This window comes from Pan paniscus, chromosome 8 (genome assembly GCF_029289425.2).
Source record: "Pan paniscus chromosome 8, NHGRI_mPanPan1-v2.0_pri, whole genome shotgun sequence".
NCBI classification, from domain to species: Eukaryota; Metazoa; Chordata; class Mammalia; order Primates; family Hominidae; genus Pan; species Pan paniscus.
In genome coordinates this window covers 18,271,981-18,290,549 of record NC_073257.2, presented here as the reverse complement: position 1 = coordinate 18,290,549, position 18,569 = coordinate 18,271,981, and the positions used below count along the sequence as shown (strand labels likewise).

The 18,569-nt window shown below is 38.7% G+C and overlaps 1 protein-coding gene across 10 annotated transcripts in view; it reads right to left on the bottom strand.

The window, feature by feature from the left end:
* Positions 1-18,569, bottom strand: part of TASOR2 (transcription activation suppressor family member 2) — a 79,306-nt gene that overhangs the window by 26,664 nt on the left and 34,073 nt on the right. For 5 of the 10 annotated variants that reach the window (XM_055092381.2, XM_055092382.2, XM_014346352.4 and 2 more), the window contains 9 exons: positions 16,238-16,362; positions 16,132-16,151; positions 15,935-16,034; positions 13,117-13,217; positions 12,357-12,460; positions 10,027-10,099; positions 9,861-9,923; positions 5,767-6,483; positions 1,535-1,777 (listed from right to left, as the gene is read on the bottom strand). In XM_055092381.2, the coding sequence (XP_054948356.1) occupies positions 1,535-1,777; positions 5,767-6,483; positions 9,861-9,923; positions 10,027-10,099; positions 12,357-12,460; positions 13,117-13,217; positions 15,935-16,034; positions 16,132-16,151; positions 16,238-16,263 (1,447 nt within the window). In that variant the 5' untranslated portion in view covers positions 16,264-16,362. Of the gene's footprint in view, positions 1-1,534; positions 1,778-5,766; positions 6,484-9,860; positions 9,924-10,026; positions 10,100-12,356; positions 12,461-13,116; positions 13,218-15,934; positions 16,035-16,131; positions 16,152-16,237; positions 16,363-16,508; positions 16,647-18,569 lie in introns of all 10 variants that reach the window. The other 5 variants (XM_055092379.2, XM_055092380.1, XM_055092377.3 and 2 more) reach the window with 2 other exon arrangements.

The following is an 18,569-nucleotide window of genomic DNA, read 5'->3' as shown; positions in this document are numbered from 1 at the left end:
AGGAGACTGAGGCAGGAAAACTGCTTGAACCTGAGGGGCAGAGGTTGCAGTGAGCTGAGATCGTGCTACTGCACTCCAGCCTGGTGACAGAGCGAGATTCTATCTCAAAACATAACAAAACAAAACAACAATCCAATTTCTTTCTCTGAATTCTCACTCTCTGTGAGATACTAACATCTAGTAATAGATGAGGGAGAAAGTAGAATCAGGAAAACCAGACAGAAAACTCATAGAAAGATAGGAGGGAATGAAGTCTCTCTGTTAAACAAAACAAAAAAAATACACACACACCACAAAAAAATCAATACCAAAGGGAAAAAAAATTAAGGAAAGTAGATCCAGGAGGAAAGCTGGTATTTGTCTCACTAAGGTGACAACAAAACTTTCTAGTACAGAGGTTATATCTAGCAGTTGAAAATACAAAACTGGAGCAGTTCATGTGACTAAACTTGATTCTTTACTTAAGCAAAGAAATCAGTAAAACTACTTTTAAAATTAATGCCTTTTAAAACCAAATACAGGATTCTCAGCCAGGCATGGTAGCTCATGCCTGTAATCCTAACACTTTGGGAGGCTGAGGCAGGCAGGATCACTTGAGCTCAGGAGTTCAAGACCAGCCTAGGCAACATGGTGAAACCCCGTCTCTCTCTCTTTTTTTTTTCTGAGACGGAGTCTCGCTCTGTCGCCCAGACTGGAGTGCAGTGGCGCGATCTCGGCTCACCACAACCTCTGCCCCCCAGGTTCAAGCGATTCTCCTGCCTCAGCCTCCCGAGTAGCTGGGATTACAGGCATGTGCCACCACGCCTGGCTAATTTTGTATTTTTAGTAGAGACAGGGTTTCTCCATGTTGGTCAGGCTGGTCTGGAACTCCTGACCTCAAGATCCACCCACCTCGGCCTCACAAAGTGCTGGGATTACAGGCGTGAGACACCGCGCCTGGCCAAAACCTGGTCTCTGTAAAAAAATACAAAAAAATTAGCTGAGCATGGTGGTATGTGCTTGTAGTCCCAGCTATTTGAGGGGGCTGAGGTGGGAGGATCCCTTGAGCCCAGGAGGTCAAGGTTGCAGTGATTGTAAAGTGAGACCCTGTCTCTAAATAAATAAAACTAAATACAGGATTCTGGATTACTGACAGTTTTGGACAGTCTGTTTATAATTCCCTTTAGATAAACTTATAATCTTCTATTTTTATAATTGATAATGGTCTAGAAAAATAATGCCAGATACTACTTGCTTCTGCATTTAGTCATAAATAAGGCCATTTATACTTTAATGCTCGTACACAATTCATGTTCAGGCTTTTTGCAAAGTAAAAAGTAGGCTCTATGTTTTTGAAGGTTTGAGCTTTTGTACCTTCCTAATTTATTTACATTAGGAAACCAGTTTACTTAGTTTTTTTAATGTCTGAACTGAAAAACACAGAAAAAATTATTGGGACATTGCAACTGCTCTTACACTATTTCAATAAATTATCTTGCACTCTCTGTTAGATCTGTATTGGGGTGTTTAAATTTATAGGAAGAGTATTTCTTACCAGGTTGTAGCTGCTTTCTGTTTCTGGGGTTCTCATTGCCTTTTACTATATTTACTCTCTGTTTTTGTGGACATTTCTTCACAGGTGGCTTAGCCCTTGGAACAGTTTTCACTGGAGATTTCTCTTGTTTCCTTGCCCTTTTAGCATTTGTTGGCACTGGAACATCTTTAGAAATAGGAGCTTCTTGGTTTTTCCTATCCAATTTGGTTTTCTGTACAAACTGTGCAGTCAGCACTTCCGCACCTTATGTAGAAAAGACATCATTTTTGTAAGGGGTAGGGGCCCAGATACTTAGCATAGCTTTTCCATTTTTTGTTTTGTTTTGTTTTTATTTTGGGGACAGTAACTTTAGTAATGGGGAATAAACTATGAAGTTTCAGGTATTCAATTAAAAGATTTTAACAAATCAAAAGTTAAACATTCTCACATAAATATAATATGAACTTGCTAAGTGTCTGCCTATATCCCTATCAGATGAAGAAGAAAAAGATCAGAGTAATAACTTTGTAACAACTTAAAAAAAAAGAAAAACAAACAAACAAACAAAACTTTGGGCTGGGAGTGGTGGCTCACACTTGTAATCCCAGTATGTTGGGGGGCCATGACGGACGGACTGCTTGAGCCCAGGAGTAGGAGACCAACCTGGGCAACATGGCAAGACACTGTACAAAAAAATAAACAAATTAGCAAGGAGTGGTGGCATGTGCCCATAGTCCCAGCTATTCGAGAGGCTGGGGTGGGAGGATAACTGGAGCCCACACCACTGTACTCCAGGCTGGGCAAGAGTGAGACCCTGTCTCAAAAAAAAAAAAAAAAAAAAAAAATCTTCATAACCTTTCCTGACTAATGTGACAGGTAAGACTGAATATGCTAGATCACAGCCCCAGGATATAGATATTTCTGTTTAAACAAACAGCAGCACAGCTTCCATAAGGTGAAGTGGTTAAAACTATAACCACACTGCAGAGAAGAGTTGTATAGAGAGCAATATATTTGGAGAGCCATATTATATATTTTACGTTACTACTTGTAAACATCTAAATTTTAATACCATCTGAAAAACAATCTTTTAAAAGATGGGAAGCCTGAGGAAAGTGTGCACCTGGTTTTATTTCTAACAAATCTGCTATCTTACACAATGGTGTCTCTTAGAAGCGCTCTGCTTTGCTTCTCACATGGCATAAAAATAGCTAAAGGTGGAGCTAAAGGATGGGAAGAAAAAGGAAATACTAAACACCTGCTTATAATGCACAACAGAAAGTGTTTCAATCTTTTAAGAGTTAAAATTAAGCCTCAAAGATATCATATGAAATAATCACACATTTAATGTTGGCAAATATTTTTAAATTACATTATACAGAAGATGCTACTTCTCACTAAGGACACTAAAAATGATATTAAACAGTTTAAGAAACTGATCAGTGTTAGTGAAATGTAGGAGAAAAAAGGAGACCCATTTCATTTCATTCTTTTGGGGGTTAGGGAAAGGAATAGTTTTAAAAATGTTCAAGTCTGATTATTTTCCTCCCTACCAAATTATTATATTAATAAGTACTAAAGCAGCGTATTTTTTTTTTAACAATAAGACTTCTTATTACACTCTAATTACATTTTCTAAAATCTTCAGCATAGGGAAGAGCAAAATAAAAATAAATCAGGAAAACAGTTAAGACTAAATTAAAAAGAAAAAGATTAGACAACCAAGACCCAGGGGGAAACTTTCTAATATTTGTACAAACAGAAAGGGAAGATATTCCCAAGTACTCCCAGGTGTTGGGAGAAAAAAGAAAAATGAAACAAAGTGATCCTGCATAGATTGCTTTGTTTACATGTAACATTCAATACCATGCTTCTCAAACTGAATGCAATTAATCCACTGGTGGGTTGTAAAATAAATTCAATGTGTCACAACTAGAATTCTTTCTTTTTTTTTGAGATGCAGTCTTGCTCTGTCACCCAGACTGGAGTGCAGTGCAGCTCACTGCAACCTCTCCCTCCCAGGTTCAAGAGATTCTCGTGTCTCAGCCTCCCAAGTTGCTGGGATTACAGGCAAGTGCTCCCATACCTGGCTATTTTTTGTGTTTTTAGTAGAGACGGGGTTTCACCATGTTGGCCAGACAGGTCTCGAACTCCTGGCCTCAAGTGATCCATCCACCCGCCTCAGCCTCCCAAAGTGTTAGGATTATAGGCATGAGCCACCACACCCAGCCCAGAACTCTTAAATGAAACAGAATAGAAGGTATCAGACTGTATTACACTTAATTTTTTTTTGAAATTTTTGTTCCAGTCATGTATGAATTTGTAGGTACCGGAATATAATATCAAACATATTTCTTACAGTGGATATAATTAAAAACATCTGAGAAACAGTGACAATTTATGTTGAGTTATAGATAACTGATTCAATACCTTAAATTGATTCATGCAGAACAGTATGGTTGGCCTGGAATCTGTTTTACAGATAGTTGTATTGTCTGGTGCACTGCTTTATACTACCATACTTTCCACTTACCCTCCTAAATACGCACATCTCCACCCCGTTCCTCAAGCCACAATAAGCCAGAAACCACTATTTGTGAAGCCACAGGATAAAACCAAGGTTGGGTACAGTGGCTGACGCCTGTAATCCCAACACTTTGGGAGGCTGAGGCAGGAGCATCAGTTCAAAGTCTAGCCTGGGAAACATAGCAAGACCTCATCTCTACAAAAAAATTTTAAAAATTAGTGGGGCACCCCTGTAGTTCCAGCTACTCCAGAGGCTGAGGCAGGAAGATCACTTGAGCCCAGGAGTTTGAGACTGCAGTGAGCTATGATCATGTCACTCAACTCCAGCCTGGCTGACAGAGAGATCCTGTTTCTAAACAAAAACAGAAAACTCCAAACAAAAAAAACTCCATAGGGTAAACTCTGAATTATTTAGAATCCTGGGATTACCATACCCTAGACGTTTCTTCTTTAGGCACCAACATTTCCAAATTCAAAATATTACAGATTGGCTTGGCAAACTTTTCTGTGAGGGGCCACAGAGTACATACTTTCAGCTTTGAAGGTCATGTGGCTTCTGTCACAGCTGCTCAGCTCTGCCAACACGGCATGAGAGCAGCCAGAGACGACACAGGCACAACCGAGTGGCCCCTTGGCCATAATGTGCTGCCTTCTTCTCCAAAGGAGTCACCCATATACTTCCCTACTCTTTTAGAGAAAATAGAGTAAAACACAATTTGAGATGACTCTAAACCAAAGTCATATGATTTGCTGTCCTATGTTCACTGAAATACATTTGCCAATACATTAAGTGGCTAGGCCAAAGTCATATGGTTTGCTGTGCTATGTTCACTGAAATACATCTGCCAATACACTAAGTAGCTCAAGACTCTAATTCTCACTCAATTTTTCAGGGAGCATCAAAACCACATGAAGAATCCAGGTGCTCACGTAAAAACTCTGTGATACACATAAAGGATTAGAAACTCTGCCCCAGACTATTTTACTTTTGGAGGTCCCAGGCATTTCCCTCCTCTCTATAGGTGTTGAGGCTGTCAGCTATCACGGTTTGCTGGTACTGATGTGCCTGATTTTAGAAGAACCTTTTCTACCTCCATTTGTGAAGAGGATGGCACAGAAACTAGATGGTTGTCTTTCTTAGAATGGAACATACACGTGTGGGTGGTTTTACATGTGGAACATAACATGTTGGTGGTGGGTAGGCTTTTGAGGTATCTTGGTCTTTCCTATTTCTTGGTTTTCAGTTGCTATCTCAATCAGAGCTTGTCAGGCATTAGGAGGCACACAAATTGCCTGGAGAGAAATGATGGTGATTCTAACAATCTTCTAACTGATGCTGCAAAGCTGCAGTCCACAGGGACCAAGACAGCAGAGGGATCGAATACAACAACTATTATTATTATTGAGATGGAGATTTGCTCGTCACCCAGGCGGGAGCGCAATGGCGTGATCTCGGCTCACTGCAACCTCTGTCTCTTGGGTTCAAATGATTCTTGTGCCTCAGCCTCCCGAGTAGCTAGGACTACAGGCACGCACCGCCACACCCAACGAATTTTGTATTTTTAGTAGAGACAGGGTGTCACCGTATTGGTCAGACTGGTCTCAAACTCCTGACCTTAGGTGATCCACCCACTTGGTTTCCCAAAGTGCTGGGATTACAGGCATGAGCCACCAACGCCTGGCCACAACTATTATTATAATAACCCACATAAATAAATCGTGCTTACCTCTTTTTCTTTTCTGAGGAAACTGTCCTTTAACTAACTTTAGAGTTGTTGGAGAGTCCGAGCTGTTGTCTGCTCTGGAAGCAGTTCTTTTGGGAAAGGGGCGGCACAAGTTCACCTTTTTACTCTGCACCGTGTGGGGCATGCTGGCCTTCCTCTTAGGCTGCACTCTCAGATTTGACGCTGGACTCAATGGAAAAACTCTCTTCTTTGCTTTCAACATTTCTTCAGAATCCTTTCTCGTTTCAGTTTCTTTTCTCACTTCTGCCTCTGAGACAAGAAATTCAGGATCTGGAGTCATAACTAAGGAAAATCCAGCATCACAAATTCCATCTGAAACACAAGGAGACTGAGGATGCTCTGCTAGCAAGTCCAAAGCACTAGACACTTCCAAAATGTAAGCACTAGGGTCTGAAAAATAAGAGTTCAACTGAGTTAAAGACTCTGAAGGGCACTTTTCAGCTGGAGGAATCAAGTCAAAACCACTGGGCAGTTTCCCCAAGAATGTAGGGTCTTTCATTCTATCCTGCGGAGCAACACTCAATGAAGGGCTTCTGTCCGCCTTGTACAATTCTTGGAAATGACGCTTTACTAATGTGTTTGGATGGATTCTTTCTTCAGGAAGTGATTTCTTTGTTTCTAGCAGGGCACAATTAAGGGTAGGTAAAATAGGTATCACCTTCATTGAGATGTCATCTTCAACTTTCAAATCTTTCACCCCTAGAATATATACACACGTATTAAACATCTGAAGTTTATTTTTTAAAAACAAAACATTCTGGAAAAAAAAGCTTTAGATTTCAAAATTACGTGATGGTTAAATATGTTATAGTATTTCAAATGACAACCTAAATGGCAATTAATAGAAGACTTAGAGGTACATTTAACAAATGTATCTCCATATATTTGAAATTACACACACACACACACACACACACACTGAACTGAAAAAGAATCATCTGACATGCAATCACTAGGTTAGAACAAGTAAACTAAACCCTGCCTCCAGCTCCATCTCACCTAACAAGGAGCTCATGAGCTCAATGGTTCATCATAGCAGTACCACTGGTCTTTAGAGCTGGCAGATTTGCTTTCGTACTTTTTCTTATTTTGTTTTAAAATTTATCTTACTGTAGCTGTACCTTACTGAACTCACTTCAAATTCTTTTCAGAAGTTAGTGCAAGTCAACTGAACTGAAAAAAGTAGAAGCCCTAAATAATGCTGGAATCTCACTGGAATGATTATTGCTAACTTTATCACCTTTTCTAGCAAATGAAATAAAAACTTCTAAAACTGACTAGTCTATGTTTCACCTCCTCTCCTGGGCCCATGCTTTGACTGAAGTGCTAATTTTTCCTTTTTTTTGAAAATGAATAAAGGAAACAGTAAAAGGGGGAAAAAAAAAGAGAAAAGGTCTGGTCCCTATGAACTGGGTAATAAAATCCTATAAAATTTCAGAGTTGTCAGTAATATAAAGCCACAAGAAACAACAGCCTTCAGGGCCTAGTAAGTGAAAACAAAAATTGTACCATTCTTTTTAAAGAAAAGTAACTTCAGAATGAAACACAAAGTTAGTTCTAGTTAAATACATTAGCACTAAAGCAGTTATTAGAAAAAGGAAATGAAGGACAAATAACAGTAAAAAGGAAAATGTGGCCAGATATCAAAATAAAAATTTTTGTATTTTTTGTAGACATGGGATTTGTCATGTTGCTCAGGCTGGTCTTGAACGAGTGGGCTCAAGTGATCTACCTGCCTCAGCCTCCTGGAGTGCTGGGATTACAGGCGTGAGCCACCACTCCGGGCACAACGTTTTTATAAACCAAATTGTTTTAAAGTTACTGCTCTGGTCTTTTTGTTGTTTTGTTTTGTTTTGTTTTAACTCAGAGTCTTGCTCTGTCACCCAGGCTGGAGTGCAGTGGTGTGATCTCATCTCACTGCAACCTCCGCCTCCTGGGTTCAAGCAATTCTGTGTCTCAGTCTCCCGAGTAGCTGGAATTATATGCATGTGCCACCACACCTAACTAATTTTTGTATTTTTAGTAGAGATGGGGTTTCACCATGTTGGCCAGGCTAGTCTCCAATTCCTGGCCTCAAGTGATCCGCCCGCCTTGGCCTCCCAAAGTGCTGGGATTACAGGCGTGAGCCAGTATGCCCGGCCACTCTTTTTCTTCTTCACCTGATACAAATACAGGCAAAAAGTTAGCAAGTTCATATCATATTTATGTGAGAATTTTAAACTTGCGCTTTGTTAAAATCTTTTAATGAAATACCTGAAACTTTATAGTTTACAACTAAAAAAAAAAAATAAAATAAAATGAAATTAGAAATCTTACAGGAGCCAGATCTGGAGTTAGCTGTTAGACCATGAACAAGTTCAACTCTGAGTTTCTTCATCTTTGAAATCGTTATAAGAGTACTTATTTTATGGATTGCTAAGTCTATTACTTCCACCACAAAACCTGACATGATAAATGCTTGAAAAATGCAAACGGTCGCTGCCAATTATGTTATTATCATGGGTAATGTTTTGCTTGTTCCAAAGATGTGATGCCTAGGAAAGCACAGCGTTCTGCTTTAAGTAACTGAATTGTTTTTTTTTTTTTTTTTTTAATTTTTTTGAGACAGAATCTCCCTCTGTCACCAGGCTCACTGCAATCTCTGCCTCCCGGGTTCCAATGATTCCCCTGCCTCAGCCTCCTGAGTAGCTGGAACTAGAGGCACATACCACCAAGCCCAGCTAATTTTTTGTATTTTAGTAGAGATGGGGTTTCACCATGGTGGCCAGGATGGTCTTGATCTCCTGACCTCGTGATCCACCCGCCTCAGCCTCCCAAAGTGCTGGGATTACAGGCATGAGCCACCATGCCTAGCCAGTAACTGAATTTTTTAAAAAAACTTTAAAAACATGTTTATATTGGTTATAGCTTTATAAATACTATATAGAGTTTTATGTTTAAACACACACATTGTGATTATAAAACAAAGTGACTTTTTTTTTTTTTTTTTTGAGACAGGGTCTCACTCTGTTGCCCAGGCTGGAGGGCAGTGACACAATCTTGGCTCGCTGCAACCTCCACGTCTTGGGCTCAAGCGATCCTCCCACCTGAGCCTCCCAAGGAGAGTACAAGCCACCACGCCTAATTTTTCTCTATTTTTTGTAGAAACAGGGTCTCAACATGTTGCCTAGGCTGGTCTCAGAACTCCTGAACTCAAGAAATCTACCTGCCTTGGCCTCCCAGAGTGCTGGGATTACAGGTGTGAGCTGCCGTGACTGGTCAACTCTCATTTATTTATTTGTTTAGCAAATATTTATTATTTTATAGGTGCCTGGCATTGCTAGGCACTAGGGATACAGTAGAATACAAGAAGGGTAGGCATTAAATAATTATACAAATAAATATTTAAACTATATGAATGATAAATAAGCATAGGAGTCTAAGGTGAGCAAAGAGTGGTGACGGGAACAAAGAAAGTAATAGTGAAGCCGAGTTTGACAGATAGGAGGAAGAATAAGCTAGATTAGTGTTTCTCAATCTTTTTAGTCACCCTCCTTCCCAGCCCTTTTAGAGCCATTTTTCCCCCATATTGACCTCCAAAATTTTAATACCACATATACACTGCATATCTGTTTATGCACTGTATGAGTCATTTTTTTTGCCCCCAGGAGCCAAATTTTGGTCCTCTGGGTGGATCAACATCACAATAAAAATGTATGGGCTTGATATGAAAAGGACTAACAGATAAGGTCCAGATAAGGAGAACAGCACCTATGAAGACTCTGAGACATATTTACAGGAGAGACGATGGCAAAATTTAATAATAAATGAATTCAGTTTTAGACATGCTGAATTTAAGGCACCTTTGAGATATCTCAGTGGCAATGTCAGTAGACAAGTGGAGATATGGGACTGAGGCTCAGAGGGAAGCATAAACCTACAAGGGAGGTCAAGAAGGGTGAACCAGTGATGTTAAGAAAAGAGGTATTTAAGAGGAAAAAACAGTCAACAGTGTCACGTGCTGCTGAGAGGTCAAGTCAGATGAGGACTTAATATATCCAACAGACAGAGTGAGCTGGAAACCATTGTATCCTCACCTGTTGACAGGGGTGAATGAAATAAATGTAACCCATGCAGACCCATCTGCTTGCTTCCAAAATCTATGCAGAATGAGAATCAGAAGAAGAAAAGTTAGGTTGTTGATCTTATAAAGCAAAAGTAAACATAATGAAAAATATTTTTTCCCAAAACAGTTCTCCATACCTGGTTCTGATAGTAAGGCTGATGATGTAAGTAAAATGAAAAACCCTCGATCTTCTAAGCATTTGATGATTGCCTTAAATAAAAAGGAAAAATTCAACTGAAGGAATATTCTGCAATCCCTCTCTTCTCCCTCTACCCATACTCATTAGTGAATATTGACCTCAAGAAAAGAAAAAATTCTGCAAATGTTATGGGAATCAGGGTAATTCTGTCCCCAGTATCAGAAACTTCAAGTTCCTTAGCTGAAATAATCTTGGCCCTGTTGGGTCTATATAAAATAACCAGAACATGAAAGGTTAGTTTTAGAACAGTGCTCAAGAACATGGCAGATCAATCAGAAAAGACTTATTTTTTTCACTGAGACAGCTGACATTTCATACCACTGCCTAAACAGCCAATATGTTACCATGTAGTCATTATAAACTCAAGATGAATCAAACCTATAAGTAGCATCTTAAGCTCATATTTACATGAAAATTATCCCAAAACGCTGAATCTAAAAAGACTGCAAGATACCATCCAATAGAATACTTCTTTCTATGCATCTTAAGAAATGGAAAATAACAGAAAATAATCAAGTTCCAGGGCAACAAGAAATACAGATGAAAATAAATTCTTCCTCTCTTTTGTTCCCCTCTATTAGAGTCTTCAGTGGACTCTTGAGCTCAAGAAAAAAGTCTTGAAATTTTAATGCTTTCAGTAACTGGGGCAGTTTTGTCCCCAGGCAGCAGAAGTTGTCTAAAAGCTGTCGTTCTAAATCATGAATTTAATAGTTTTTCTTTTCCACTGCTTACCATTTCAAAAATCTATATACACATAAAAGATAAAATCCAATATTAGTACAATAATTTTTCAGTTAAACCACCTAAATAAAATATACCATTTTACAGAACATTTTATTTCAAAACTGAGAGGTGATAATTCTACAAATATAAATCAATGTATTATTTAATCACAATGAATATACAAAATAAGACTTGTCTAATTATTACATTACAATTAAGGTATGACACTAATGTCTCACTCTCAAAAAGAATCACTACTTTGAGTTTCAACAAGATTCTATGAGAGCCCCTATGTGTTGTATGTCACATGATGACTTACATATTTGTCTCCTCCACAGTCTCCTAAGCTCCTTGACTTACAGGAGCTATGATTTAAGAGCCTATTTCTTTAAGAGACAGGGTATCACTCTGTTACCCAGCCTGCAGTGCAGTGGCACAGTAACAGCTCACTGCATCCTTGAACTCCCAGGCTCAAGCTATCCTCCCACCTCAGCCTTCGGAGTAGCCAGGACTACAGGTGCAGGCCGTTATGCCTGGCTAGTTTAAAAAAAAAGTTTTTTAATTTTGGTAGAGATAAGATCTTGCTATGTTGCCCAGGCTGGTCTCAAACTCCTGGCCTCAAGCGATCCTCCCACCTTGGCCTCCCAAAGTAATGGGATTACAGATGTGTTCCACCATGCCAGACTTTAGGGACTACACTACTTTGTATCCTTGCTTCTTGCCCCTCCTGCCCAGTATGTGAATCAACCTTTTTTTTTTTTGAGATGGAGTCTTGCTCTATCGCCCAGGCTGGAGTGCAGCTGCGCGATCTAGGCTCACTGCAAGCTCCACCTCCTGGGTTCATGCCATTCTCCTGCCTCAGCCTCCCAAGTAGCTGGGACTACAGGTGCCCATCACCACACCCAGATAATTTTTTTGTATTTTTTAGTAGAGACAGGGTTTCACCATGTTAGTCAGGATGGTCTTGATCTCCTGACCTCGTGATCCGCCCGCCTTGGTCTCCCAAAGTGCTGGGATTACAGGCGTGAACCACCACGCCTGGCCGTGAATCATCCCTTTGTCCAGTGTATCTATGCTGTAGATGCTACCCACCCTCTGGGGCAATAGTAGTACTTCATAATGCCTGCACCACCTACCTCATTCATCACAAGGAGTACTCAAGTATAGCATAATAAATAAAATATTTTGACATGGACAGTCCACACTCACATAACTTTTCTTACAGTATATTGTTGTAACTATTCCATTTTATTATTGTTGTTAATCTCTTACTGTGCCTAATTTATAAATTAAACTTTATCATAAGTATGCATGTATAGAAAAAAACACAGTATACATAGGGTTCAGTACTATCCACAGTTTCAGGCATCCACTGGGGGTCTTGGAACATATACCCCACAGATACTGTATTACATTAATAATATATAAATAAATATTAAACATGAAACTCCTTTCAGCAAATTAAAATGATTCCATCTAGGCACAACTAATACATATCAATTTAAGAAAAACATAATAATTATATTTTAAATTAGTGATGCTTACCAATTGCTTGTTTTTAATACATTCTGTTAATTTATCTATATTTTCCCCTTGTCTGTTTGACAGTTCTACCTCATACAAATTGAAGCACAAATCTTGAAAACAGACTGTAGAGAAAACCAGAAAAACATTTCTTATTTTTAATATGCTATTATGTACTTATAGTCAATTTGTTCATTTTATATGTTGCAAAAATGAAAGAATAGAAATACTACTCAAAAACCTTTATCATTTACTGTTCTTCGTTATAAAACTCCCTCATAAAACATCACCAAAATAGTTATTTTAAAACAATGCTCTTATTTATACTGACACTGCTATAGGATTAACAAGACAAATACAAATACATACTACATGAATAAACATCAGTGCTCCATGAATCAATCTAAATGACCAAGAAATTTCCTTCTCATGGTTTTTCTTTGAGTTTAAAAGTACATCTATAAATAAAACCAACAAAAACTCTGTCCTCGAGAGGAATAGTTACAAGTTTCCAAATGCTTTTAATATCTGTTTGCTTAATTGCATCAGTATTTCTATATTAAAGCTAGCCTTCGTCATCTTAGATGAAACTACCTTTCAGTTTCTAGTTGGCCTCCAAGGAACTGAAGAAAATAGTAACTCTACAGCTTTCTTACAAAAGACTCTTTTAAGAGTCACTTATGATGAAACAGAAGTGTGCATGTGTGAGTGTTTGGAAGAGAGCAGAAAATAACCAGAACAAAGCCCAGGACAAGTAGCGTGTTATTACATTTCAACAGACCTTTCTCCTCCAAGTAATTCTGTTTTCTGAAGGCAGCCTCTGGTAGTCTTTTTTTCAAGGAAGACACTTGCATCACATATTTAAAATCTAGTTCCTGCGGTCTGAAAAACAACACAACAGTATCAAGCAGAATAATAAACAGTGGATCTAAATTTTCTTAAGTTTCGGTTTTCTAATATAAATGTCAACAAAAATATAACCACAAAAAAGACCTTAAGTTGATAAGCTCCAGGTTAAATAATATGTGTATTTTTAAGTAGTACAGATTTTCAAATATATGACCCATAAACCATGGTCTGCAAATATGTTCACATCTTCTGAATACGTGTATTTTCAGTACAGACAAAATATCTAGATGTGTCAAAAAATTATGTATACAGGAATAAGGAATTTTAAAAAATTATGCTATTTATGAGTTATTTGCCAGGCACGGTGGCTCACGCCTGTAATCCCAGCAACTTTGGGAGGCTGAGGCGGGCGGATCACGAGGTGAGGAGATGGAGACCATCCTGGCTAACTCGGTGAAAACCCGTCTCTACTAAAAATACAAAAAATTAGCTGGATGTGGTGGCGGGCACCTGTAGTCCCACCCAGCTACTCGGGAGGCTGAGGCAGGAGAATGGCGTGAACCCAGGAGGTGGAGCTTGCAGTGAGCTGAGATTGTGCCACTGCACTCCAGCCTGGGCAACAAAGCGAGACTCCGTCTCAAAAAAAAAAAAAAAAAAAAAAAAAAAAAAAAAAAAAAAGTTATTTCCTGACTACTTTTTCCTTTTTTTGTGTGTGAGATGGAGTCTGGCTCTGTCACCCAGGCTGGAGTGCAGTGGTGCGATCTCGGCTCACTGCAACCTCTGACTCCCGGGTTCAAGTGATTACCCTGCCTCAGCCTCCTGAATAGCTGGGATTACAAGCATGCCACACCACGCCCAGCTAATTTTTGTATTTTCAGTGGAGACAGCGTTTCACCGCATTGGCCAGGCTGGTTTCCAACTCCTGACCTCAGGCAATCTGCTCACCTCAGCCTCCCAAAGTGCTGGGACTACAGGTGTAAGCCACTGTGCCCGGCACTCTGTTTCCTTTTTAAAAACTCATTTTAAAATGCTTTTACACTTATACAAAAGTTGCAAACATAGGACAAACAATTCTTTAATACCCTTCATCCAGATTTCCCAAATATTAACAGTATACCATGTTTGCTTTGTCATTCTCTCTCTCTATACACACGCATTATTTTTTTCTGAACCTTTTGGGAGTAAGATGCAAACCTGATGCCCTTTTATGTCACATACCTCTCTGTGTGATTCCTTTAAACAGGAAATTTTTTCTTTTCTTTTTTTGAGATAAGGTTTCACTCTGTCGCCCAGGCTGGAGTGTAGTGGCGCGATCTCAGCTCAATGCAACCTCCACCTCCCAGGTTCAAGTGATTCTCCTGCCTCAGCCTCCCCAGTAGCTAGGATCACAGGCACGTGCCACCACGCCCAGCTAATTTTTTGTATTTTTATTAGGGAGAGGGTTTCGCCATGTTGCCCAGGTTGGTCTCAAACTCCTGGACTCAAGCAATCCTCCTGCCTTGGCCTCCCAAAGTGCTAGGATTACAGACAGGAGCCACTGTGCCTGGCCCCTAGCAAATTTTCTTATACAACCCCAAAGCAATAAGCAAAATCAACACATTCACAATGATAACGATACTATGACTTAACCTACATCTTATTCAAATGCTGCCAACCGTCTCACTAAGTTCCTTCACAGAAAAAGAAAACAATTTCCAATCCAAGATGCCACAATGCATTCAGTAATCACGTCTCTTTAGTCTCCTTTAATCTGGAACAGTTTTTCAGTCTTTCTTTACTTCAATGACTAGGGTATTTTGAAAAATATAGACGATTTTGCAGAATGCTCCTGAATCAGGATAGGTCTATCATTAACTTAACTGCTGAGTTAAGATGGTATCTGCCAGTTTACTCCACTGGTAAGTCTGCATTGTTTCCTTTGTGATTAATAAGCAAGTAGTGGGGAAATATTGTAAGATATGCAAATATTATTAAACTTTCACCTGTTTTTAGCACACACTGGTTGATTATTATGGTGTTGTCAAATGCTGATCTTCTAATTTATCAATCTTTCCACATTTATTAGTTGCACTCTATAATGAGGAAGAACTTTCCCTTCTCTCCTATTTGCTTATTCACATAATTTTTATGTTGTGGGTTATTAACTCCTACCTCTTCTTAAAAAAGGCCGATAGGAAAAAAAAAATGAATCCTTACAACACATCAGTTTTCACCTTATATTTCAATTAAACTATGACTATTTCTTAATGGTTTTGGGTACAAACTAAGAACAGGATGAACAAAAAAGATTTCCTAAGATGTTCTTCACAGTTCCCCAGGAGAAAATATTAATCATGATAATTGCTTTTAATGTAAATACATGTAACAGCTATTCTAATATTTTTCTAAGAAAATCATGTTAAAATTTGAAAATCAGATACTGCAAATGTTAATAAAAATAATACGATTAAGTGGCTATAATCTGCTATATTTGCTATCAGGCAAATCTGATTTACTTCTTGGGGAAGGTCAAATTTCTAGTATCTAATAGTTTAATTTATCCCAAGAGGTCATTTTCCCATTAATAAATTAGAATTTAGGTTTCCTATGTCATACCCTGTGTGCTATACATTTACCCAAATATACCCTCATCTAAAATCAAGAACAGTTGCTGTATTTTACACCGATGCCACCCTTGAAATGAGGTGAGGAAAAAAACCCCAAAACTTGTAATATAAGCATTAGTAAAGGACATAACATTTAATACTTACAGCTGTGTTGGAATCATTGCACCATAAGTGGACCAAAGAGCTATATCACATAGCATACGGTCTTGAACAATTAATTTCCCTTTCCATGGAGACATGAGAACTGAAGAAATGAAGGTAAAAAAGAAACTGATTATTTATGATGAAACATTTACTCAAGAAAAAAAAAAACCTAAAAGAATCAATGAACTATTTCTTACCATTTTCACTGCGTTCAAGTCTAGCAGAAAAAGAAAGAAAAAGAACATGTTTACAAGAGTAAAAGGAACAAATTCAGTAAAACAAAGCATGCACATAATTACTTACATGCTTTTATGAGCTGGTGGTGCCATAGTTTTAGGTTCCCTGTATCGAAAAGCTACAATTACATAAGGACAGATCTGTCTGGGTCGTTCAATAACGGTGTTGCCTGAAAGTTCGTAAAAGTAATACTGAAAGAAGAAAAATAAGTATTATCAGGGTAGCACTATGGAACTGCATATGTACCAAGTTTTTCTCAACCCCACCGAGCCCTGAAATTTAACACATTAGACTCAGAAATATATCTTGGGTGTTACTCATTCACAGGTGACTATACCTGACTCAGTTCAAAGGCACGAAAATGACTCGTCTTGTTAGAAACCTTGTTAGTATTTTCAGACACGTGGCAATCATAGCCAGAAGATGGCTTAGTATAGTTAGTTGTATAATTCTCAGACACAAACTTGACTTTTCCCTAGAATGAAAATATTAAAACTAATCAGATGCCTTTGATTAGCAATAACCTTTACTCTAGGATTCATTTAGAAGTAGTCTAACAAGGATGCAGATATGTGTCCCCTAACAGTAACTATATTAAGAACTATACTTCTTAGAAAAACAATTATCTTAAGGCCAAAAATAGTTTTGATTATCCATGAACCCTTAAAAATGGACTCAAAAATTTTGGACATTTGGGCGTCTGAGACAAATATCCATAGTTTTTATCACAATATCAAAGAAATATACGAATCACCCTAAATTTAAGAGAGCCATTTCCTTAAAAGAAAAACTACAGCCCACCATCTTTTATGTTATGGTCACTGAATGGCTCTTTGGTGACTGTAATGTAAAAAGAGGACAAAATCTAACATTTCAAAAGATGAGTTTCCAATCTGAACTATGATCAGTTGTAAATTATAAACTGAGATACTTCTATTATGACAGGGGCCAGCAAGTTAACAAGGAGCAAATATGTAGCAAAGTTCTTAGCAGGCAGCTGGTCCTGGTTGCTGAACAGTCAGCAGTATTTTCCATTACAGAGTTCTCTCCATCACGGGTTACATGTCTCTCCAAAAAAAAAAGAAAAAAGCAAGCAGCTGGGCACAGTGGCTCACAACTGTAACCCAGCACTTTGGGAGGCCGAGGCGGGCAGATCATGAGGTCAAGAGATCAAGACCATCCTGGCCAACATGGTGAAACCCTGCCTTTACTAAAAATACAAAAAAATTAGCTGGGTGTGGTAGCGCGCGCCTGTAGTCCCAGCCACTTGGGAGGCTGAGGTAGGAAAATTGCTTGAACCCAGGAGGTGGAGGTTGCAGTGAGCTGAGATTGTGTCACTACACTCCAGCCTGGCAACAGAGCAAGACTCTGTCTCAAAAAACAAACAAACAAAAAAATAAAAAGCAAGTAAGTTTACCATTATGATGAAATATGCAATGATTTTAAAAGCTGTTTTGAATAATACAATGACATAAGACAATGTTCACAAGATGTTATTAACTTAAAAAAGAATTAGTATATAAGTATATACAAACTCTTTTCATGGGTTAAGAACTCAATATATAGGAAAAAAATAAAAATATACAATATATACCCCCAACAAATATATCAAAATGGGATATGGGACTATAGGCAATTTTAATTTTTATAAGAAGAATATAGTTACTTTTTAAAAAAGAAGATGTTTGTTGTTGTTTAAGTCCTGCGTCTTCATTTACAGACCCACCAAAGGCCAAACCACCATGCCAAAAAATGTAAATAGTACTTATCGGTAACCAATCATCTCTACCATCTCCTCATCAAACATTTTATGGTTCTGGGTGCGGCTCGATTTTGTGAAATAAAATGAAGATTGAGAGCACAGAGGCCAAAACAGCAATCTCCAGCTAGTGGCAAGAAACCAAGGCTGAGGCATAATCTAAGTAAAAAATGAAATGCTTATTATCTGCATTAGTAGGCATACTTTCTGCAGCACTCATCGCAGAGCAAGAAAAGAAAGATTAAGGGAGGAAAACTAGTGATTGTACCTCAAAGCAATGTTACTCCCCCACCACTTTTTTTTTTTTTTTTTTTTTTTTTGAGACAGAGTTTTTTGTTCTTGTTACCCAGGCTGGAGTGCAGTGGCGCGATCTTGGCTCACTGCAACCTCCGCCTTCCAGGTTCAAGTGATTCTCCTGCCTCGGCCTCCCAAGTAGCTGGGATTACAGGCACGCGCCACCACGTCAGGCTAATTTTTTTATACTTTTAGTATAAAAAGTGGAGACAGGGTTTCGCCATGTTGGCTAGGCTGGTCTCAAACTCCTGACCTCAGGTGATCCACCCGCCTCGGCCTCCCAAAGTGCTGGGATTACAGGCATGAGCCACAGAGCCTGGCCTCTCCCTCCGCTTTTTTGAGAAC